The following is a 25518-nucleotide window of genomic DNA, read 5'->3' as shown; positions in this document are numbered from 1 at the left end:
GAATAACTTATACTAGAGCGGTACTGTCATAGTAAATTTTGTAACCCCAGTAAATTCACTGCCATCTGTCGACACACTTTAAAACTAAAAATTAAGATTTATAAAAATACCATAAAATGTATTTAAATATAGATAAATGATTTTTTTTATTTGCATTAATTATTTTTATGATTTTGACCCATGTTCTTTCACTGATATGCGTTAAAATTGTTAAATAACAAACGAAACCGTCAACGCCATCTATACGACTGTAGGCCAAAACTAGTAGCGCCCTCTGAACGAGAATCAAATTTTCTTGATTTTCGAGGCACGTTTTTTCCTTAGACTGTATCCATCTATTACGGAGTTATATCTATCTTTGATATAACAAACGACCACCAAAAGAACAATACTCGAAACGTGTTTCGCCTCTACGAAGCATCCTCAGGAGATGCTGGTGATGTTGACGGTCTGCCGCCCGCGGTCGAGTATTGTTCTTTTGATGATGGTTTGTTATATCTATTTGCGTATTTGTTTTTGCGGAGGGAGGGTGGGAACATTAATTGCATGTAAAAAATACGCAATTAAGTATAACGGGTTAGCACCGATTGACTAGCACCACAGATTATATAATAGTTCTTCTAGCACGGTCAGCACGGATTAGCAAAGTAATGTTTTGGTATTAATTAATATGAATTTCAGTAAAGTAACACCTGATTTTATTCATTGTTTGATGTATCATTGTCATGTATTTTTACATGTGGGTTACTTTACCAAAATGGTAAAGCGAACAAAATGGTAAACACTACATAATATGTAGTAAACATAATTATTTCAATTATTTCTTACTGTTAAGTGTGCTTACTAGAAATGGTCAACAATTACATTTGTACTATATTATATTACATATGAAAATATATTCTACAGGTTTTTATTCAACCCCTTGACCTTTAACCTTTTCGACGCCGTGTCAAACACAAAAGCTGTCACTCAGACGCCACGTCACATGTCACCGAAGTGTCAAAACTGAAAATGAACTTTATGCACATGCACGTAGGTCTATGTTGCTCTGTGGTCTGTGACGGATTAATCCGTCTTTGGCGTTGGACCTGCGGTGCCGATATATACGTCTGTTGGCGTCCAAAAGGTTAATTAGCTATGCCATTTCGTTTTCTTAAACGTACTTAACCATACCCCGAAGTTAACAGAATTCAATAAAAACACGCTGCATACTTAAGAGATAATGTCCTTCACTTCTTGAGGGATAAACATGGCTCTCCGCGTGCATATGTCGGCGGCCGATCGTAAAATCAGGCAGATCATGAAATTCCTAGGCATATCGTGAATCGTGAAAATAATCTTCTCGCTCTTTGAATCGACGGAGCTCCTATTTCTGGACAGTTGGCATCTGAATAACAACCTAACTAACCTATCCTACTTTGATCTCTTTGATTTTAAGTCTTTACTATTTTACAAAATTGATCTATCTTAAAACAAAACATCAATAACATTTGTTTTGATTAATTATTATTATTCAAGGCTTTAAACTCAATAGCTTAATAGTTTGAGCCTTCAATGCCTACAGATCAGAGCTTTTAGAACTTATTGATTGGTTAACTGTACAAATTTACTAGATAAATGTGGAAGAGCGGGGCTTCCTGTCACAGGTATTGTACATACTTACTATATTCTGTTTTTTTATTCCGTAGACTAAATTGACATTTCATGTGTCATTTTAGTCTACGGAATGAAAAAACAAACTTTAGGAAGTCCCAACTCCCAACCATGAGAGTGTTATGATGTACTATTTAACGAAATAAATGCTTTTTGATTTTGATTGAGCCTTAAGCTTAAAGCCTTAACGCAAAAAACCTTATTTTTCACTAACGCCATTACAATTCTCAGTCAACATTTTCCTCTCATATTTCAACGCGGCCGAAATAATCTCACTTTTCGCCAAATTTAAAAAAACGGGCGACAAACTTTTCAAAATGGGCGCCACTCCGGCCAAGAACGCGTCCACCGCGTGCGGCTCCGGATTTTTCACTAAAACGTATTTCATCTTCTTATTACTCTTGTTCTTTTTACGGTTTTTCCTCTTTTTGGAGGAGGGCGAAGATTTGGGGGAGGTGGGGGTGGAGGAGGGGGAGGAGATGGAGATGGGGGTGGGGGAGGGGGGGAATATCACGTCGTCCTCGGATGTCGACGCGTTGCCTTTCACGTTCATCGGTGTTACTGGAAATAATTTTTAAATTAAATAGCAAAGTATAGTTACTTTCCTAATCATTTTTATCAATATGGCAAGTGACATTAGGAAATAAAATATTAAGGCAAAAAAAATCATCCATACAATGTGAGGAAAACCATAATTATTACACCTAATTGTATATTTATTGTTTAGATATTAATTTTAAGTTTTATCTCGATTTATATTTTAACTGTATTGTAATTATAAGTTTTTGACATGTAAATTGGTTTTATGAATAAAATGATTATGATTATGGATTATGATTATGATTAGGGCATATATGAGTGTTAGGACAAATGATCATTATGACAAACAATATTAGGGAACGCAAAAATCGAACAAAAATTTTTAGAGATTCCGATATATGTAGATCCTGCCAATACGTAGGTACAGCACCAGAAGTTGCTAAGCGGGTCCCATAATAAAGGTTGTTCAGTATTTTTTTTTTAATGTGATAGCAAACGAGCAGACGAGTCGCCTGATGGGAAGCAGTCATTGTCGCCCATGGACGTAAGCAACATCACAGGAGTATGGCTTGTGATTAAAATTTCACCCTGTATATTTACAACAGCACTGAGAGAGCAGCAACACTGATAGTTCCGCTACTTGACGCTAGATGTAGCCTACGAAAATAATAGTGTTTTTGGTAACAAAACCGATGTATGGAGTGAGCACTCTGTCTTCTCAAGTCTCTTTAATAGAACAAAGGTAGAGACCGGAAAAACCTACGCCGGCGCCATCTATGCGAACCTTTGCCAGTCGCCTACCCCATCGGCATTAAGAGTCCCCGGCAAGCTCGGCCGAATTGCACCTTCCCATACAAACGTAGTTCCGCTCTCATTTTAAAACTACGTGTTGGATTGTAATGAAACTTTGCACATACAATGACATGAGGTATATCTAGGTCTGAAGTTAGTTTATATAGCTCAAGTTTATAAATCAAACGTAATAGAGCAAAAACAAGTTTTTGTATGAAAAGTTTAAATTCGCTGTATTTTTTTAACTATGGTATCTGAAGCTACATAAACTAATTACACATAGATATACCTTATCCTATTGTAAGTACAAAATTTCAGAGTAATCACTAGTCGTTTTAAAATGAGAGCGGAACTACGTTTGTATGGAGAACCGAGCTTGCCGGGGACTCTTAAGGTATATGTCTGTTACCTGATCTGGAGGGCGGGGCGGTGCGTGCGGCCGCTGCACGAGCAGGTGACGGCTGATCGGGATCTGTAGGGTCACTGCATATGGAACAATACCTTATATTTATGTTATGTATCACAACACGTACACCGTACACGTAGGGGTCATCTATTAAGAGGCCGGTGTCGATTTTAGTAGCAAAAATGTAAAATTGATAGATTTAGTCGGTGAAATTGTACACCTTTTGTTACCTAATTGAAACAACAAGTACTGGTTTCTATTAGCACGTCTTCTTATCTTGCTTTTTATCAGATAATTTTTTTGAAAACAGACTCACAAAATTAGTAATGTTTGCTTTTCTGATGGACGTTTAGGTAAACGCGCGTAAAGCACTGATTTTGTAGCTCTTATTTGTAAATTTCGTAAAGTTTGGACGGCTAAACATGGTAATTTTGTATTACACATATCCTGTACTCGACGTTTATCAGACTACATTTTTATTATTATGACTTTGAAGTAGTGTAAATGAAAGTTAGACGAAATCAATTTTCTCCAGAAATTACTTTAAAACAAGTGACAATTTCTTTGAAAATCGACTTAATTTCAACGTAATTTTGATACTTAAACAATCTACCACATTTGTTGAAACTATTCTTATACATCAATTTGTATAATTTACCACCATACATTTTTGATGAATTTTTAAAAACTGCGCCTTCTGTTCATATATTACCGGAGACGCACGCTTGTGACCTCATTATTAAAAGGCAAGATGAGAAGACGTGCTAATAGAAACCAATACTTGTTATTTAGATATTACGTAACAAAACGTGTATAATTTCAACGACTAAATCTATCAATTTTAAATTTTTGCTCCAAAATCGACTACGGCCTCTTAATTACATCACACGTTTAGGGGGAGAGAGGGGGTTAAGAAAATGTGACAAGGGGGAGGGGGGTCACAAACTTTGTGACGTCACTAACTTATTTAAATTAACGTAATAGGGTTCAATTTTGCATAATATCTGATACCCTTATGCCTTTTAAACTTTTGGACGCCATTCTAAACTATTTACTTACTAAACCGATCGCGTCTGAGTTCACTGACCTGTCGGGTTCACTGCTACTCCTCAACCCCCCTAACCGCCTCGCGTCCAGCGCGTCCAGCTCGTCCAGCACCATCCCGAACAGCGAGCGCAGAGACGCCACGGAGCGTCGACTCAACGCGCGCGGCACGAGGGTTATTCTCTTGTGTTCGTCGATCGCTGATGATGGTTCGAAGTATGTGCCTGAAACATTTAGGATGTTATTTCATTAAAACACCAAAGTCAAAGTCAAAATATTCCTTATTCAAATAGGCCTAGCAACGAGCACTTTTAAATTGTCAAGTTTTACAAATATTACCTTAATCTAAATATCAGAGCAAATTATTGATGCAGTTATTATTATTCTTAAAAACATTGAATTATTATAGATATGTCAAACTTAATAATAAGAATTTCACAAAAAGATCGTCAAACACCAAAATTGTATTAAAAAAAACCTCCTAGCACCTCCTAGCTTGGTCGGTAGTCGGTAGTGAACTTGCCGCCGAAGCGGGACGGTACGTGTAAGATAAGATAAATTTATTGTGTGTGTAATTAGTAAAAAAAAAGAATTAGGTGCCATTCATATATTATGTAAGACGATTTAGATGACCCCTCTCGTTTGCGTTGGGGGATAAACTGACAATATATTTATTTATTTATACTTTATTGCACATAAAATAAGTACAAATGGTGGACTTAATGCCTTAAGGCATTCTCTACCAGTCAACCACTGGGCCAAAAAGAGACGTTTGTTGGTGCAGGCTTTGTACTGTATTTGAAAATAATTAAACGATATCACTACCTACTATTTACAAATTAAATACTAATTATAGTATACCTATTATATTTAAATATCCCTTATCCCTTTTAAACTGACATTATAATATCCCTTTTGACATTACTGCATTCTTTTAAATATCGTATTGTAAATTTTATTGTAATTTTAATGTTTGCTATTTATATTGAATAATTATTATTTTAATTGATAACGTACTGTAAATGTCATCGGACTATACCCTATTCAGGGTCCATGCTGTTACAATTAAAATGATTATAACACCTATATGTACCATGGATTGCAGTAAATAAATGAAATGAAATTGCAAAAAGCGTTTTTTTTAACGCGCCGTCGACGCGTAACCAAACTAGATAGGTATGTAGCTAATCTGTTGACCTACTTGATTCTAAAATACAATAAGCACAGCACCATGTATAGGAAAATGTAACTATTCCTACCTGACTCTAGATGCATGTCCAACGCGCCCCGCACATACTCCCCAGTCTTCGCCTCAGTGTATAGCAGTATCGCCGGCCGCTCCTCAGCCCTCGCCAGTACGTGTACGAAGCTTTTCAGTGGTATGTGGAGTATGATGTCGTCGTTCGCGCGCCGGCGGAGCCCCGGGGCCACGATGGTGACGCCTTCGGATGATATGCGGACCTGCGATCGAAGTACAAGTCTTGTATCACGGTTAACGTCTCCGGCAAGCTCGGTTTTCCGTACAAACGTAGTTCCGCTCTCATTTTAAAATATCGATAAGGTAAATCTATGACTGTAATTAGTTTATGTAGCTTCAGATACCACAGATAAAAAAATACAGCGAATTTAAGTTCTTCATACAAAATTTGTTTTTGCTCTATTTCGTTTGTTTTATAAACTGGAGCTATATAAACTAATTTCAGACCTAGATACCTTATGTATGTGCAAACTTTCATTATAATCCAACACGTAATTTTAAAATGAGAGCGGAACGAAACTACGTTTGTATGGGAAGGTGCAATTCGGCCGAGCTTGCCGGGGACTCTTAAAGCTATGCTATAGACAATATATCTCATTTACATTTCAAAATAATACACATCTTATATGTCTCTTAGAAAAATGTTTCAAGAATACTTCTGTAGCCCTAGTGAAAAAGGGGAGGGGGTGGGGGGGTCTCGCGCAGCTCTCGAGTAAAAGGGCATAAGTGTTACGTGGAACTAACATGGCTTACACCCTTTTACGGCTGCGCTGCGCATGACTTGTACCCTTTTTCACTACGGCCACAGAATTGTAGCTAACACTCAGCTTAATCGGCAATTGGTTTCGAAGTAGCTCATCATTGGTGGTTTGGTGGTTGGTTAATTTATTAGTTGGTCGGTGGAGACCGAGACTAAACACAGACCGAGCGGCTTCGCGCGGCAATTTCCTCGCGAGGCGGCTCATTAATTTTCTAGACTTAAATCGGAAAATGGACCGTGATTAGGATTACCTTTTATATTGTTTTCGAGCTCCCGATGGCCCGATACAATAACAACAAGAACACACAACAACAACAAGATGCATGTAACTGCGTCGAAATATCGAGAGCTCTAAAACAATACAAAGGGTAATCACGGTCCATATATCCCGGTCGATATAAGTCTAGTGAAAACTAACCGTGAATCAAAACTGTTATTAATTATCTGTCCAATTATCGGTCGCGTCGCACATGTAAGTAGAAGAAATGTCATGCTTTACCACTGCAAAAATCGAACATTTCGCGAGTAGGACTATAAACTATAAAGGGATGATTTACTAATAAGGGGTCATCCATTAATTACGTAATACGTTTAGACGTAGGGGAGAGGGTGTAAAGAAAATGTGACATATTGTGACAAGGGGGAGGGGGAGTCACAAACTTTGAGTCACTTTAACTTCACCTGTAACCGAGCATTATTGTCTCAGCTCACTGCCGGGCTGCTCCGGCATGTTGTCATCTGTTCGATAATATCTCAACATACCTTGCTGCGTGGCTTGTACGAGTAGGATCCAATGCAGATGGTCCGGCAGCTCAGCTTTATATCGGTCTCACTGTTGGGTTGCTCTGCCATGTTGTCATCTAAAAATCAATTGATAAAAGATAGTGTTTTTAAATCTGTGCCAACTCCTATAAAAGCGTAGAAAAAGTCGGTGATTGGAGACAGAGCCTAAGATGGAACTCACCGGTTCAGTAATAGCCTATTCACCAGATGGCGGAATACAGATGGCGGGAGCGCCTTGAAAGATTAAAAAGTTCTGATAATACAGAGAAACAACGAAACATTTCCAATTCAAAAGTTTCAAAATGCAAATATTTTTTTTAGCAAATAGGCCACAAAGTTACTTTTACCCGTCAAGATGCAATTTACAATTACATCATTATGTGCAAGCAATAAAACTAAATCCTCAACAGGAACAAACTCCCGGAAGACATAGTTTCAGCACAAAATGTGAACCAGTTTAAAAATAAATTAGACAAGCATAACACTACATCTAATACTCGTTCATGATATATATCTTTATGATTACTGGATACAGGCCATATCAGTTGCCATAACTGCCTGCCTGCTTATTAAATAAATAAATAAAATAAATAAATAATTACAAAATACAATTGCAATAGTGATAACAAATGGGTCTGAGTAATATTACATCATGTATTACTTTTTTTCTAATGCTAAAAAAACGAGGTTTAGCCACCAAAACATCAAAACTTGCCAAGATAATTGCAGTTTTGATCTGTCAAAATAAAGTTTAAAATTAGAATGAAACAGGATACCTTTTTATAGGCCTGTGGGCAACTACAGGATATAAATTATAAATGTGAAAGTGGATGTCTGTTCACTGTCACAAAAAAAATTGCTGAAATTGAATAAACAAATAACTTATAACCAGTAATAGGATATGTGATACTTTTTACCCCAAGAATCATACCCTGAGGGGGGATAAAGTTATTATTGGAGTACTAATAGGAGCAGGACAAATAGGTTGATGTACAGCCTAACGACTTTTAGCGAACGAAGTCACGGACAGAAGCTACTTAAGTAATAAGTTACATTCTAATATCTTCTTAGAGTATTTTTTTCATTTGTAAAAATCAACATTACAACAGTACATTTGCTACGAAACTACTAATTTCAATAACACATTAAAACTATTGAGCGGCCCTAAAAATAAAGCCAACGATAAACATATATAGTTGCCCGAAATAACAAAATGCATTTACCCATTCCATCCATGTGTAAATCGAAATTTGATGAAAACATTCTAACATTGCCCGCCAGTTTGACGACAAATACATCAAATTGTTGCCGGAAAATATATTGTAACACTGAAGCTTCAAGTAAATGATCAATTAGTCACGTAACTGAGTGTATTTTATAGTTTTTAACTTGTATTTGCAAGCACAATCACAATACGCGATAGGAAATGATAGGCGGTAGAACTGTCAAATTGATGGATGCGTTTAGTTATTGCAGTATGTAAATACGTTCTTTAAAAATTAAATTGCATAAAGCTATGATTTTTTTAATATTGTTTGTTATTTTCATTAATCAAAATTACTTTCCTTTGTTAATTATTTTTCTGTTCATTTAGACATGACTCATATATAAAATATAAAACAATTAAAAAATCATCAACTTAATGTCTCAAGCGTGTAACGGAGTACAATTAATGTCAATGTCATTTTAGCAAGTAGCAAGTTAGCAACTGTCAATAGTGGCGTTATGTTGATTGAGCATCGTTTCGTGGTCTTTCGCCATTCGTTTTATTTTTAATTGCGTGCGATGCCTAAAACTCTCAAATTCTGACAACACTACTTTCAAAACCACTCTAAATTCCAAACTACATCTTACAAACTGTGTAACGTCATATTTACTGTACCGCGCAAAACAAGTTTCCACCTTTCTATGTCTGAATAAATCCAACGATGTCGCTATATAATATATCAGTGAAAGCAGAGCCTGATTGGGCTATAGGAAGTAATGTTGATCAAAATGAAAGCCGAAACAGTATAGATGGTAGCGCCCATGCCTCTGACCAAAGAATTAAAAAAGAAAATGAAAACTCCAGCAATGTTGATATGAAGCTAGCTGCCGCAAAGTCCAGTTCAAATGGTTAGTAGATATAGATATAATAAAATAAATAAATATTTGGGGACATTACCATTTTTGTTAAAATGAAAGAGTATTTCTGTAACATTTAATTGACAACTTAGAATTTGTATTTCTAGTTTAATTTAGTATTTATACAAGTCATATGGTTTTCATACTCTTTTTTAGGAAACTGTAGGTCTATTACCCTATATAGTAACAACTTATTAATATAAGAAACTGTTTGTTTCTAAATAAAGAAAATAAAAAAATAAAATAAAAATCTTACACAGATCAACATAGCCCCAAACTAAGTAAAACTTGTACTATGGGTGCTAGGCGACGATATACATACTTATATACATAGGAAACACCCGTGACTCGGAAAAAAATATCTGTGCTCATCACACAAATAAATGCCCTTACCGGGATTCGAACCCAGGACCACCGGCTTCATATAAGTTATAAGAGTCTAAACATTGTTAGAGATTCAAAGAGAATTAAGAAGACATAGTGCTCACTCCATACATCGGTTTTGTTACCAAAACGACTATTATTTTCGTACATCTAGCGTCAAGTAGCGGAACTATCAGTACTGCTACTCGACAATAGATGTCGCGGCAAACGGAAAGTCTAATGCTCAACGATTTTCAGCTAATATTATAACCAGATTAACTGGAACTCTATTTTCAACTCCTGCTTATAGTATTAGTTATAAATTGTTGAGGAATACACTATTTATACACTTTTTGTCAGTCAGGACACATGTGACATCTAGTGTAGAGTAGCAGTACTGATAGTTCTGCTACTTGACGCTAGATGTACACTACGAAAATAGTAGTCTTTTTGGTAACAAGACCGATGTATGTTAGAATGGAAATTATTGCAGCATTCAATGTTTGTCCTGTTATAATTGTTGTTGGAGTTTATTAATTTGTTAGTAAATGTGCCTTGTAATGTAAGAAATCCTTCGTCCTAAGTTTGTACTTCAGTTAAAATGAAATATTCTGGTTTAGAGCCAGCGGCAGCCGGGGTGCCCGGAGAGGCTCTCCGAGTAGCCACACCCGGCTATCACCGCAGGTATGTAACATTCTATTTATTATTTTAGTTTCAGAGATAATCATCTTTATAACAACATTCTGGCTTTTTATGGAGCTGGCATGTTGTAGAAACTTTATTTATAAAAAAAAAATTGACTTGGCCAAGGTCACCCTCATGCCCTTTGCAATGACAAAGTGTGGCCATGTCATCATTGATGTCAAATTCTTATAAAAATAATGACACCATCACTTTCTTATACATATTAAAATTGATGCAAAGCTGACTTAGACGGACATTAAGCAAGCATTAAGCAAATTATTCAAATATTATTTTATTTAAATTTATAAAATCAAAACATTCAAAACCCTTCTTAAGGCTGCGTTTCTACCAGAGATGAGCGAGGGTGCGTAGAAAAATTACTTCATTGGTTCTTAACAAACACGCATATCATCGCTCATCTCTGGTGGAAACGCAGCCTTAGATATCTTAAAAAAATTCAAGACAGTTGACTTATTAATAATATTTCATTATCCAAATAAGTGAGAAGGTGGTTTTGTTACCTAATTTTAACACTGGAAAAAAAATGTTTTTACTTTACTAAAAATAGTGCTAAAAGTGCTTAAAAAATAAGGAAACTTCATAGCAAGATAAGTGAAACACCCATATATTTGTGATTTTAATAAATAATCAAATAATTTAATTTCACAACATCCTTACCCCTCTTACTACTTTTTGGTTTGAACCTACAAGTACGGTCACGGGACACGGGACATGGGTCACGGGACATGGGTTACGGGACACGGGACATGGGTCACGGGACACAGGACACGGAATTTAATTTCAGTACCCCTAATGTAAATATCATTCGATAGCGTGACGAGCGCTGTCTATTTTTGTATGGGATTTTGAACAGCGCGCCAAGCGGGACGTTTTGGAAACTCAACATCTCATACCAAATGACACAGAGTCCCCGGCAAGCTCAGCCGTATTTCACCTTCCCATACAAATGGAGTTTCATTCTCATTTTAAAACTACATGTTAGATTGTTATGAAACTTTGCACATACAATGACATGAGGTATCTGTAATTAGTTTATATAGCTTCAGTTTATAAAACAAACGAAATAGAGCAAAAACAAGTTTTGTATGAAAAACTTAAATTCGTCGTATTTTTTAACTATGGTATCTGAAGCTACATAAACTACCTATAATTACAGACATAGCCCTTATCCTATTGTAAGTACAAAGTTTCAGAGTAAACTAGCTAGTCGTTTTAAAATGAGAGCGGAACTACGTTTGTATGGAGAACCGAGCTTGCCGGAGACCCTTAACGCAAACGTCACGTCACGTCACGCTATGTCACAGAATAAATAATAGTACCAGGTACAGAAGATTCACTTCCTACAGGGGCAACGGGCCCACTGACTATCAGTCCGCCGGACGATATCGGCCTACCAGTTGTTCAGAACTGTAAAATTTTTGTTCTAACTGACCAGGGCCTGATTTACCCACAGGCTAATAAGACTAAAGCCTAGGGCGCAAGGACCAAGGGGGCGCGGCGGCGGCTCTGAGTTGAGACAAGCGGGGGGCGGATATACATAGTCAGCCTAGGGCGGTCAGAACTCTAAAGCGAGGTTTAGACTAGCAAGAACTTGTATGCAATTTACAGCCGTATAAATTTAATGGTGTTTAATGAACGGCCCAGGCATCCAGTTAGCTGGCTAATTTAACCAGTTGGCTGCGACATAGCTAACATCATATCATAATTACAGAAAGAACGATCAGAAGCAAACAGCCAGACCAAAGTTGTCGTTATACCACGCTTAGCGCCACCGACGAACACCGACAGCGACGACCGTCTCTCGCTGAACACGACGACAGACGATCGTGAATCGCTGGATACGATTTAGACTAGCAAGAACTTGTATGCAATTTACCCCCTTAAGGAAACACGTCTATGACCGGTAGGTGGCGCATGCCTGGTGGGGCATCACTATGGCTAGACCTCAGAAGTGGGGGCGGCCGCATGTACTTGTAGCGGCGCGACGAAATCGAGGAGTGAGTCACGCCTGGCTATGGAATGAAATGTGCCATTTTCAATCAAAAGGGTACTTATTGTCGGTTGTCAATAAGGCGCTATTTCCATACAGCTTCAATTTGAAATCAACCTTATTGACAAGCGACAATGTGGTACCTTTTGGTTGAAAATGTCACAAATTTACACTAGGGGTACAGTAGCATTTCGTACCTTGTGACAGTGACAATAGTATGAGGTCTCCAGCGACTTTCATATTGATAGTCACTGTGACAAGATACGAAATGGTACGGAAATTAAATTCTTATCATGAAGCTTAGCATCCACACTTTATATGACAGATTTTTTAATAATTTGTATTAAAACGAGATTTGGATAAATTAGGCCATAATATAAATGTTTTTTAAGTATAAGAAAACACAGATTTAAGCACAATAGTTTATATTTTTATTATTTAAGGTCCAACTGGTACTCTAAAGAGAGATCAAGCAATTTTTCCAAACAAGAATGTCAATTATTACGCGCCATAATCGACAAATACAGTGAAATATTGTTCAACAAAAAGACGGATACAGCGACGAATTTGAAGAAAAAAGCAATTTGGGTAAAGATTGAAGCAGAGTTTAATGCGGTATCACCGAATAAAAGGACATTGAGGCAATTACAGGCGAAGCTGGATAATATGAAAAGGAATAGAAGGAAGGTCAGTGATTTTACAAGCTTTTATGTTAGAGTCACACAAACCTAACCAATCTAACCATTATTGTTTACTGTAATATATCATAGTAAAAAAAAATTGACAACGTATTTTTGGGCCACCAATTTTTATTTTATTGGTTCAAAAAATGTAGCACCAGTCTCAGCCATTTGGTTAAATTAGCCAACTAATTAGACGCCTAGGCAGTTCATTAAACGCCAGCATCCAATTTGATGCCTAGGCCGATAGTTCATTGAACTAGAATCACTCGGGATGTATTATAAATTTAATATACGCGATATAATCCGTTTTCATAGTTTTATTTCATAGAATCACTCGTTTGAAAATGACTAAATAGCCAAGTGATTATTTAACCTAAAAAAAAAAATAACCTAACCTAACCGACCATCATACATTCATCAATATCCAATTTAACTAAATGGTTAAACGTTGCGCTCAATAACTTGGCTGGTTGTTCTACAGCCGTATAAATTGGTGCCGGCGTTTAATGAACGGCCCAGGCATCCAGTTAGCTGGCTAATTTAACCAATTGGCTGCGACATAGCTAACATCATATCATAATTACAGAAAGAACGATCAGAAGCAAACAGCCTGACCAAAGTTGTCGTTATACCACGCTTAGCGCCACCGACGAACGACAGCGACGACCGTCTCTCGTTGAACACGACGACAAACGATCGTGAATCGCTGCATACGATGACAGACGATTGTGAATCGCTGGATACGATGACAAATGGGGACCTCTCGCTGGATGCGTTCACCGATGTAGATGAACAGGCTTTTAACGTGGTGAGTAGAGGAGGGTCTAGTAGGAGGGGAGGAGGGGATAGAGTGACGCTCTCTTGTGTCAGAGGCCAAGATACTTACTTACTTTACTGGCTCAGCGACCCAAAAAGTATCTTGGCCTCTGACACAGAGCGCTACTCTGCTCTATTCTGCGCCACTTCACGCCGGTTGGGTATTCCGAGGGCGGACAGGTCTTTTAGGGCTTCGTCACTCCAGCGGTATCTGGGACGCCCAGACGGACGCTTTCCGCCCGGGACCCGGGTGCCCCACATACGCTCTCCTCACACCACGATCCTCTCTATGTGACCAAGCCAGCGGAGTCGTGTGGCTTTGATCTCGCCAACTATATTACTAGTGTTTATACAGGGTGAAATTTTAATCACCAGCAATACTCTGCGTAGTGACTTTATAGGTCATACAGAACAACTTTTATTATGGGACAAATGCCGAAATCGCGATGAAACAGCCAATTTTTTTTTCGCGATTTCGGCATTGGTCCCATAATAAAAGTTGTTCAGTATGACCTATAAAGTCACTACGTAGAGTATGAAGAGTGGTTAAAATTTCATCCTGTATATATATAATTTTTGATATTTTTATACATTTTCATTTCCTGTGTCCATTACAAATGGCAGTAAATTTACTGTGACAACAAAATGTTCTATGTAAATAACCCTCTATACACTATATTCTCTTTGCCCAAACTAAGCAAAGCTTGTACTATGGGTGCTAGGCGACGATATATATACCTTCATAGATAAATACATACTTATATATAGGTACATAGAAAACACCCATGACTCAGGAACAAATATTTGTATTCATTACACAAATAAATGCCCTTACCGGGATTAGAACCCGTGACCATCGGCTTCACAGGCAGGGTCACTACACTCACTACCGGTCGTTAATCCATACTAATATTATAAATGCGAAAGTCTGTCTGTCTGTCTTTCTGTCTGTGTGTTCCCTCTTCACGCTTAAACCGCTGAAACGATTTAGATGAAATTTGGCATAGAGATAGGTTGAGTCCCTGAGAAGGACCTAGCATAGTTTTTATCCCGAAAATCATCCCTTAAGAAAGTAAAAAGCGGGGTGTAATTGAGATAATTAATGAAGTGCCTGCTAATTTGTGTGCATAATATGCTCAAATTGAATAATTGCTATGAGAATTTTTCCAGGCGCTATACTTACTTTAGCTGCTGTTACTAAGTCCACGCAGACGAAGTCGCGGGCAAAAGCTATCAATCAGTATATCTTCTGTATCAGTATTAAGCTACTGATAATGGATTATGTAGTTTAATCGGGTGCAGCCCTACTAGCCCTACAAATGGTGTCGATGGTCATACTACGATTAGCCGGGTCCACACAGAGCGAGCATACGCGCGAGGCAATTTCCTCGCGCACAAAACGGCCGGTGTAGACTGTAGACGTGCCTCGGCCGAGGCGGCGCGTGTTGTATCGACATTTTTGGTTACTTTAAGCTGACTTTTCGTGGTAAACTTTTTTGTTTTAAATATACTTTTTTCTTTGTAATACGTTTGTATGAAATGTAGTTTACCATGAATCAAAGAGGATATAATAAGATAGAGTGGTACTGTTATAGTAAATTTTGTAAGCGCTGTAAATTCACTGCCATCTATCGACACACTTTAAAACTAAAAATGAAGATTTATAAAAATACGTTAAAATCTATTTAAATATGGATAAATGACTTTTTTATAGTAAGTAAGTAAGTATTTATTTATTTGCAAAGAATAAGTAGGTACAATAGTGTCTTAGGTGGTAAGTGACAATTAGTTGCTTATTCTGCTATTTGTACTATACAGGTTGTACTAGCATGCAAAAATCTTAAAACTAGAAACTACTACAAATCTGGCTGTATATCTTGAGAAAGGAAATCTTTTACATTGTAATAGCTTGTTATTTGCATTAATTATTTTTATATTATTTTGATCCATGTTCTTTCAATGATATGCGTTAAAATTATAAATAACACTCGAAACCGTCAACGCCCTCTATACGAGAGTAGGCCAAAACTAGTGGCGCCCTCTGCTCGAGAATCAAATTTTCCTGATTTTCGAGGCACGTTTTTTCCTTAGACTGTATCCATCTATTACGGAGTTATATCTATCTTTGCCATGAATAAATGAATTCTATTCTATTCTATTCTGAATTCTATTTTTAGACGTGCCTCGCGCGCGCCGCCTCGGCCGAGGCACGTCTACACTCTCCGTTTTGTGTGCGAGGAAATTGCCTCGCGCGTATGCTCGCTTTGTGTGGACCCGGCTATTGGCGCGTTCCGAACTGTCAGACGAGAATCGCGCGCCATTGCGGCGTCGGAGTGTGATTTACCTAAGCTATGCCTGTTTTCCGTGGTTTTTAGGGTTCCATACCCAAAGGGTAAAAACGGGACCCTATTACTAAGACTCCGCTGTCCGTCTGACCGTCTGTCCGTCTGTCTGTCACCAGGCTGTATCTCATGAACCGTGACACCTAGACAGTTGAAATTTTCACAGATGATGTATTTCTGTTGCCGCTATAACAACAAATACTAAAAAGTATGGAACCCTCGGTGCGCGAGTCCGACTCGCACTTGGCCGGTTTATATGTATTAAATCCTTTATTTAATGATGTATAGTGTTTTCTCCTTTAACAATACATTTTCACATATTTATTTCAGGAAGTACAGATTGCTGAACTAGAACCGTCTCAGGTAAGTTTTATTAAAACGTGGCTTTCCATCACAGAAGGACTTATGCTTCAAGTGCAAAAAGAACGATTTTATCTGAAATTCCAACAGAAATTTTGATAGAATGGTCCGTATTGCACATGGAGCATAAAAACCCTTCTCTGATGGAAAGCTACAAATAATTTAAAATAAAAATAGTATCTAGTTAAATAGATGTGAAAGTTCACTTTAACGGCCTCCTGGCGTAGTCGGTACTTCGGTAGTGACTGACGTGACCCTGTCTACGAAGCTGGAGGTCTCAGGTTCGAATCCTGGTAAGAGCATTTATTTGTGGTTTTATCACAAATATTTGTTCCTGAGATGTGGACGATATCGAATGGAACTTTTATGTAAGAGGGGAATTCTATTTCTACGTTCTTTATTTTTCACTTATTATTCACGTTAATATTTCTAACCGTTTTTGAGATACAGTTTGTTTATCATTAGTGCAAAAATCTGTATGTTTCAACCCTAGCATGTAGATCTTATGAATGACATGACATGTGTCAATTAAAAACCGGCCAAGTGCGAGTCGGACTCGCGCACGAAGGGTTCCGTACCATTACGGAAAAAAACAGCAAAAAAAAATCACGTTTGTTGTATGGGAGCCCCATTTAAACATTTATATTATTCTGTTTTTAGTATTTGTTGTTATAGCGGCAACAGAAATACATCATCTGTGAAAATTTCAACTGTCTAACTATCACGGTTCATGAGATACAGCCTGGTGACAGACAGACAGACGGACAGCGGAGTCTTAGTAATAGGGTCCCGTTTTTACTCTTTGGGTACGGAACCCTAAAAATGTAAATAACAAAGACATAACACAATCCAGACATTTCAGTTATACTGTCCTTTAGCGATAAGGTTTCGATAGTAACCCTAATAACTCGATTGTAGATCACTTAAATAACGCTGACCTTTCAGCTTGGTTTCTAGAAATGTTTCACCCTGTATAATATACATATATGTGACGTTTTCAATCAAAAGGTACCACATTGTCGCTTAACATAAGGACGAAATTGGATTGTATCTTTATACGAATGTAGTAAGTAGAGAGAGGGCCAATAGAGAGTACTCTCTCCAGGCGGGTGTTATGCCTGGGGACCGAAGTCCACTGAGAGTTAGTCAGAAGGAGTATATATAGTTAGTGACATTTGAAACTCCGTAAGCGCGATGTAGGTTTCTAGCTCCCTAACGCCATCTGTTAGATGACGTCGACAGTGGCAGCTAGTGGGGACGCCACACGAATAAGCTATCAGAGCGTCCCAATGGCAAGCGACAATGTGGTACCTTTTGATTGAAAACGACACATATATCGTCATCTAGTCCCCACAACACAAGCCTTCTTGAGCTTACTGTGGGACTAAGTCAATTTGTGTAATAATGTCATATAATATTTATTATTTCAATATTAAAATTTCAGGAACCGCATTCAACAGCCGCCGTGACTGATCCAATACCAGTGGAATGTACTGAGGTAATTACACACTTAAACAGAGAGACCTCTGGACTCTGTTTAAAAATTAAATAAAAAAATACTCGCCTTTAGTTAAATACAATTTATTTATACAAAGCACCTCATAGAAACCTGACAAGTTTGTAAGAACTATTATTTTTGTTCTAACTAATTTTGTATACAATTTCATGTTTTTCTTTTGTAGATATTTTATTCAAGAAATCAAGACCAAAAAAATAACCCTCACATTTAGTTTAGTATTTGTACAGTTACTGTAATACCTCTGTATATACATATTTATTACGTAAATAAATGAAACCCTCACTCACTTAAGTTTCTTGATGTGTTTTCATACTTAAATAAGTTACTTAATTTAAATTTGGTACTTTATTTATATCATAACATTAAAATACGAATAAATTAACTGTCTCAACGTGTTTGTATTTTAGGGTTCCGTACCCAGAGGGTTAAAAAAGGGACCCTAGTACTTAAGACCCCGCTGTCTGTCTATCTGTCTGTCACCAGGCTGTATCTCATAAACAGTGATAGCTAGACAGTTGAAATTTTCACAGATGATGTATTTCTGTTGCCGCTATAACGACAAATACTAAAAAGTACGGAACCCTCGGTGCGCGAGTCCGACTCGCACTTGGCCGGTTCTTTAACACATGACGAATAACAGTAGGAAAATTGAGTGAGTGAGGTTAGTATTTTGGATCTGAGTAAAAGCTGTATCCAAAAAATTTTCAAACAATCGTGTGTACCACGTGCGGTACAGGAATTATGAACTCGTGTTTATTAATCCCTCGCCTTCGCCTTCGGGCTTCAATTCACACTCGTTCATAAATTCTTATTTACCGCCCTTAATACACAATGTACTATTTTGTGTCATCAGATGCACTCGGTCCCTGCTAGTATCCCGCCGCCGCCGTCTCCGCCCGGGACTCGTGTCTCACGTGCGCGTGCGCGTGCGCGGACGCGACGCACGCGCGGGCGCACCGCCTCGCAACCTCGTAAGTATAAGAGTTAGACCAAAGATAGATATAACTCCGTAATAGATGGATAAAGTCTAAGGAAAAAACGTGCCTCGAAAATCAAGAAAATTTGCTACTAGTTTTGGCCTACAGTCGTATAGATGGCGTTGACGGTTTCGTTTGTTATTTAACAATTTTAACGCATATCAGTGAAAGAACATGGGTCAAAATCATAAAAATAATTAATGCAAAAAAAAAAAATTATTTATCTATATTTAGGTAAATACATTCTATCGTATTTTTATAAATCTTCATTTTTAGTTTTAAAGTGTGTCGACAGATGGCAGTGAATTTACTGGGGTTACAAAATTTACTATGACAGTACCGCTCTAGTATAAGTTACTCTATAGTTAGACCAAGCTATGTTGGCAGCGATATCCCAAACTGTGCAAGTGTTATTTTGAACGGCAAACTTCTATCAAATTATGTTTAAATGAGTGAATAGCAGAAAAAGTGTAGGTAACAAGTAACCCAATGGAATATTCACAAAAATATGCAAAAATGTGACACAAAAATGAATAAATATGTAAAAAAAATTGTGTCACTGTTTTGTGTGCTCCCATGAGCGATGGCAAAATGCCGGGACAACGCGAGGAAGATGAATTCTTAACCTTTTGGACGCCAATGTCAATAAACAATACTTTACAATAAATGTCTTTCCTTTCTTTCTTTCTTTCTTTCAATGACCGATATACGCACCGTAGGTTCAACGCCAAAGACCGATTAATCGGTCATAGACCACAGAGCAACATAGACCTACGTGCATATGCATAAAGTTCGATTTCAGTTTTGACACTTCGGTGACGTGGCGTCTCGAGGACTGTTTTTGTGTTTGACACGGCGTCGAAAAGGTTAATGACAAATAGAAGTGCTAGAGCAGAAAAACATACATTTAGATCCTTATTTTAACAATAGTATAATATGTATATTTATTTCAGGTTTTCGAAAACGAGCTAAACAAGCAGACACAGAATATGAAAGAAATCAAAAATTACGACAAACAAAATTAGAAGCAATACACTGTACGAGAGAATACGATAGGATATTGTTCGAGACTAGACTACAGCATTTAGAAGAGAAGAGGAGAGAAGATAGAGAAATTTATGAATTGAAGAAGAGAAAATTGGAATTAGAAATTAGTTTATTGGAAAAACAAAATAAACATTAAATTAGTACATTTGTTTTTTTTTGTTCTTTGTGTCTTCCAAGGTTAAACCAGCATATTTGGCAGCATTACATTACCGTGTGGCTGTCATTTGTCACAATATAGTTTGAAAAACTTTATTTTTTAATTTTCCCAAATACGCTCCAAAAGTGGCTCCCATGTTTAAAATTTATTTGTAGACGTTACATGTCCGTCTTTGGGTCACAAACTTACATATAGGTACCAAATTTCAACTTAATTGGTCCAGTAGTTTCCGAGAAAATAGGCTGTGACAGACGGACAGACAGACGCACGAGTGATCCTATAAGGGTTCCGTTTTTTTGTTTGAGGTACGGAACCCTAAATTAACTGAATTTTCGTCGGTGACCTGCCATCTAGCAGCTAGCTAATATGCGCGTGGTGGTATACAGCTCCGTTCGTACAGCGATATTATCTTCAACTTTCATACCCGATCTTTTCTTAGACTACCCATCTTATACTATTTAATCTTTGCCGTGTGAGGAGTTAGTTCTTAAGTATATTTGATATACCTTAAGTAATATTGCAACCTTAGTATTTTGTAATACTATAAAATAACCTGTTTATTCAATAAATAGTTAGTCTTTATTCAGCATTCACGTTGTTTAATTGTTCTACAGTCGCCATCAGATATATCATAGCGCCCGAGGTGCTCAAAATATCTGAACACGCACTCTAACGCCTTGACAATAGAGGCGAACAGATATTTGCGAGCGCCTCGGGCGCTCCGATATATCTGATGGCGACTGTACCAACTTCCCGTATCACATGGCGACCCTGCCAGGATAGTTAGTCTTTATTCATCATCATCATCATCATTGTTTATTCAAGAACAATATTACATTGTGTTTGAAATCTTAAAGCTCACAAGTTGTTCTACCAACTTCCCGTATCACAGCCGAATTGTAACGAAACTCGCATGCAAGTTCTCCCACTGTATAAATAAGTTGACAAAGAACTTCACGAGTATGAGTACCGTAAACTCAGGTAACTTTAGTCAACAACTTACAACTATGGTCCAAATTCAAGTTCTAGTTAAATATGTCTAAGTATTTTTAGGGTTCCGTACCCAAAGGGTAAAAACGGGATCCTATTACTATGACTCCGCTGTCCGTCTGTCTGTCACCATCCCATGAACCGTAGTAGCTAGACAGTTGAAATTTTCACAGATGATATATTTCTGTTGCCGCTATAACAACAAATGCTAAAAAGTACGGAACCCTCGGTGGGCGAGTCCGACTCGCACTTTGCCGGTTTTTTTTTAATTATGTTGAGTATCTGATATACCTATAGAAGCAGCATTAGTATATCTAAGCTCCAAAATAAATGTAACGAGTCCGAAAATCAGCAAAACGGCTCGTTAATAATGAACGTTAAAAACGAGCATAGTTGTATAGGGAGCGTGCATAAACTGTAGGGGACAGCACTAGGAGACGTCAGATTTTTGGCGCGAGGCGTAAATGTGTAGTTTATGCTTCCAAAGTAGCCCACAAGATGACAGCACTTGCTTTTGCGTGAAGTGTCAATGTACATATGATGTACATGTTTATGGTTCCGATTCAGGCCACAAGATGGCAGACCCTCCAACGCGCACGGTCCCTGTTGTAGGGCTATAGTTACCTGAGTTTACGATAGTTAAAACGATGGTTACCACAGATGGGCCTGCCCGGAATGCGGCAAAGTCTCCTGGTCGCCAGCCCACCTCCGCATCCACATGCGAGTCCACACCGGCGAGCGGCCTGCGTGCTGCCATATATGCGGCGCACAGTTCCGCACACACGGCAACTTGGCGCGCCATCTGAGAGCTCACAGCGGAGAGAAGCCCTTCGCCTGCGAGCACTGTAGCAGAAGGTAGGCTACTTCATAGTCTTCATACACATTTGCATGCTGCCACGTATGCGGCGCATGGTTTGGTACACACGGCGACTTGATGCGCCATCTGAGAGCTCACAGTAGGGAGAAGCAATTCGCTTGCGGGCACTGTAACAGAAAGTAAATATCACAGATGTCACCAACTGTAATTGGATGTGGCCTAGAATGTAGTAATACAGGGAAAGACACATACTGTGACCTCCGTACTGACAAAAATCTAGCAAGCCATCTGTTTGCTTACGTTACACAGAAATCATTCTCCTGCGGGCACTATCATCGGGGGTAATAAAACACCCAACTTTGAATCAGAGTAAGAAATGTAAGAATTACTTCATCGTCACAAATGGTATCTAACTATAAAAACCCGAAAATGTACTTAAGTATAGCCTGGTCTGCTTAATAGTTTGGAACCGAAACCCACAATCATTGTTCAAAGCATGTCTATGCTTTTTCATTCAAAGATTTCAAAGTTATTTTCCATTTCAGGTTCACCCAAAAGTCTGTGCTAATCAAGCACGTTCGTATCCACACAGGAGAGACTCCATATTCCTGCAACATCTGCCACAAACAGTTCTCCCGTAGCTTCACACTTGCTTGCCATCGACGCGTCCACGGAGACGTGAAGGAAGAACCCCCTGTAGCACAAATACCCCCACCTCCAGAAAAATGGACATGTGATATGTGTCATAAAACGTTTAAAAACAAATCTTATAAACATGCCCACATGCTAATACATACAAGGACTAAAGAATTTCAATGTCACGTTTGTGAGAAAAAGTTTACAAGTGAAAGTAGTTTAGAAAAACATCTGACAGTACATAACCAGGTTAAGTGCAGTGTTTGCGAGAAAGAATTGAAAACTCAAGCTAATTTAGCGAGGCATATGTTAGTGCACACAGGTGAACGACCGTTTCCGTGTAGTTTTTGTAATAAAAGATTTACGCAAAAGTCGGTATTGATTAATCATGAGAGGATACACACAGGTGAGATGCCGTACGAATGTGAAATGTGTTCGAAGAAATTTTCTAGAAGTTATACTTTGGAGAATCATATGAAGCGAATTCATAAGAAGGAAAACGTTGAGAAAATTGAAAATGGAATTACCTCATCTAAGAAACAAACAAACAAACTAGCTGAGCCTAGAAAAGAAATTTCTGAAAGCGAAAAGGAAAAGTCTCAACCTGAAAAATCTAAGTGCGATATGAAGCCATTTTGGTGTGTAAGCTGTGATAATTGGTACAATAATAAAGAATTCTATACACATGAATGTGTACAAATAAATAAATTGGAAATGAGTGACGTCTGTGAGGATAATGTGCCAGAAATTGATTATAGCGATCGCGAAGATAATGAAAGCAGTCAAAGTCCATTTTTAGATGTGAAAGAAGAAGTCAAAATAGAACAGATAGAACCCAAAAATACAAGTGATCAATTTAAACATGAAAATGGTTTTGACACTTTACCAACAAACACTATAGATAAAAATTCAACAATAAACACTGATACAGATATTTTGATAGACAACGAAAAGAAATACCAACCAAAAGAAAGCCATGCAAAAATAGCAAAAGTTCGCAAAAAATGGACATGTAAGATTTGTAAAAAATCATTTAAGAAACAAACGCAATACCGGAAGCACTTAAAAGCTCACGACGCCAAAGGTTACTGCGAAATATGTAAAAAGAATTTTAATAGCAATGGCAATCTAATTAGACACATGGTGATGCATTCTGGCAAGAAGCCATTCCAATGCGAGTTTTGTAAGAAAAGATTCACTCAAAAGAGTGTTTTAATTAAGCACCAAAGAATACACACGGGAGAGATGCCTTATACCTGCGATATTTGTAACAAAAAATTCGCCAGAAGCTTCACTCTGCTAAACCATAAGAAAGTCCACAGCACAGTAAAACCGTATTCCTGCCAATATTGCCCTAAAACCTTTACTCAGAGAAGCGGTATGATGATCCATGAAAGAAATCACACTGGTGAAAAACCTTTCTCCTGTAAAATCTGTAACAAACAGTTTACTAGTAACAGCACTTTGACAAATCATAATAAAATTCATAATGGCATCAAACCGTTTTTGTGTGAGATTTGTAATAAGCAATTTACTACTAGCAGTAATTTATATAGTCATATGAGAATACATAGAGGCGATAAGAGGCATACTTGTGAAGTGTGCCAGAAGAAGTTTTACACTAATAGCAGTTTAACGAAGCATAAGCGGGTTCATACTAATAAGGTTAGTAGTTATATATGTGGCTTTCCTTCAGAGAAGGGTCCTTATTCACATGGAGCATAAAGACTCTTTTTCTAATGAAAAGGTCCTTTTCCAGAATCAATAAAACATATGAGGAGTGTCTTTTCAAAAGGGCTTTTTTTGTATGGTGTTCATAGAGAAATAAGCCCTTTTGAAAATACACTCCTCATATATTTTAACATTGATTTGATGAATAATACCAGTGCTGCAAAGTGGATAAGGTTGCATTTTTCGCGGTAATTGACCCTTTTACTGCATCATTCTTCTACTTTGACTTACTTTTTTTAAAAGTGACACCTATTTTAACTAAACTATTATTTTATCAGGTATGTAAAGTGGAAGTAATACCAGAAGACCTGAGCAAACCATACGCCTGCAATATATGTCGGCGGCGCTTCAATAACGTGTACCTGTTGGAGCGACACGCGCGCGGTCACAGTGGAGAGAAGCCGTACGAGTGCGACGAGTGTCATAAGAAGTATGTGTTTATACTGTTTATTAACATGTATTTAATGTACACCTAACTTTTATATCCCACTTTTTTAGACTTTTGTCAGCTGTGATAAGATGACTTAAACATTACATATTCCTGTTATACTCCTATAGGTTCGCGCTCAGCGGCGACCTGAACAGGCATCGGCGGTCGCACAGCGGGGAGAAACGCTACACCTGCGACATATGTAACAAACAGTTTACTAGAAGTGGCACTTTGAAGCACCATCAGAAGCTACATGAAACTTCTATTAGACCCACGTGAACTACACTGACCATTTTTTTATGTGTAATGTATTTCGTTTTGAAATTAAATAAAAGTATTTTGTAAGTATGCCTCAAGGGCTCTTTTACAAGTCTATACAACATCTACAGTAACGTCCTTATGTAATACAACTATGTTAGGCTATCGGCGGCTCGCACTGTGTCGCGTAACAACTCGCCACTTCTTCGTGCTCTCACACTATTGAATGCGCTCCTGACATCAGCTACTGACTGCGATATGTTTGCGTGGCGATGGACGGCTGTGTGCAGTGAATGTCTGAGGTTTTGTGAGAGGATGGATGATAGGTGCTCAACTG

General features: G+C 37.9%; 2 protein-coding genes across 3 annotated transcripts; one reads left to right on the top strand and one right to left on the bottom strand.

Annotated features, from left to right (window-relative positions):
- Positions 1-211: 211 nt before the first annotated feature.
- Positions 212-8660, bottom strand: LOC134753655 (uncharacterized). The gene is made up of 6 exons (XM_063689597.1): positions 8460-8660; positions 7216-7313; positions 5695-5896; positions 4479-4659; positions 3395-3468; positions 212-2214 (listed from the first exon to the last, which is right to left on the bottom strand). Exons 1-6 carry the CDS (start codon positions 8497-8499, stop codon positions 1853-1855), a joined length of 957 nt encoding a protein of 318 aa, XP_063545667.1. The 5' UTR covers positions 8500-8660; the 3' UTR covers positions 212-1852.
- A 291-nt stretch (positions 8661-8951) lies between these two features.
- On the top strand, positions 8952-25205 carry LOC134753643 (zinc finger protein 271-like). Of its 2 annotated transcripts, XM_063689580.1 has the most exons (8): positions 8952-9351; positions 10344-10407; positions 12862-13105; positions 13688-13909; positions 16590-16622; positions 18064-18117; positions 18992-19109; positions 20069-20323. In XM_063689580.1, exons 1-8 carry the CDS (start codon positions 9165-9167, stop codon positions 20296-20298), a joined length of 1152 nt encoding a protein of 383 aa, XP_063545650.1. In that variant the 5' UTR covers positions 8952-9164; the 3' UTR covers positions 20299-20323. The 2 variants fall into 2 exon arrangements, with proteins under 2 accessions (XP_063545650.1, XP_063545649.1); XM_063689579.1 differs by lacking the exons at positions 12862-13105; positions 13688-13909; positions 16590-16622; ... (1 more) ...; positions 18992-19109; positions 20069-20323 and adding exons at positions 21970-22164; positions 22672-24427; positions 24772-24923; positions 25052-25205.
- The last annotated feature ends 313 nt before the right edge of the window (positions 25206-25518 follow it).

The sequence above is a fragment of the Cydia strobilella genome, chromosome 27, assembly GCF_947568885.1.
Source record: "Cydia strobilella chromosome 27, ilCydStro3.1, whole genome shotgun sequence".
Taxonomy (NCBI): Eukaryota; Metazoa; Arthropoda; class Insecta; order Lepidoptera; family Tortricidae; genus Cydia; species Cydia strobilella.
Note: the sequence above shows the minus strand (reverse complement) of the source record. Positions and strands in the feature narration are given on the sequence as shown.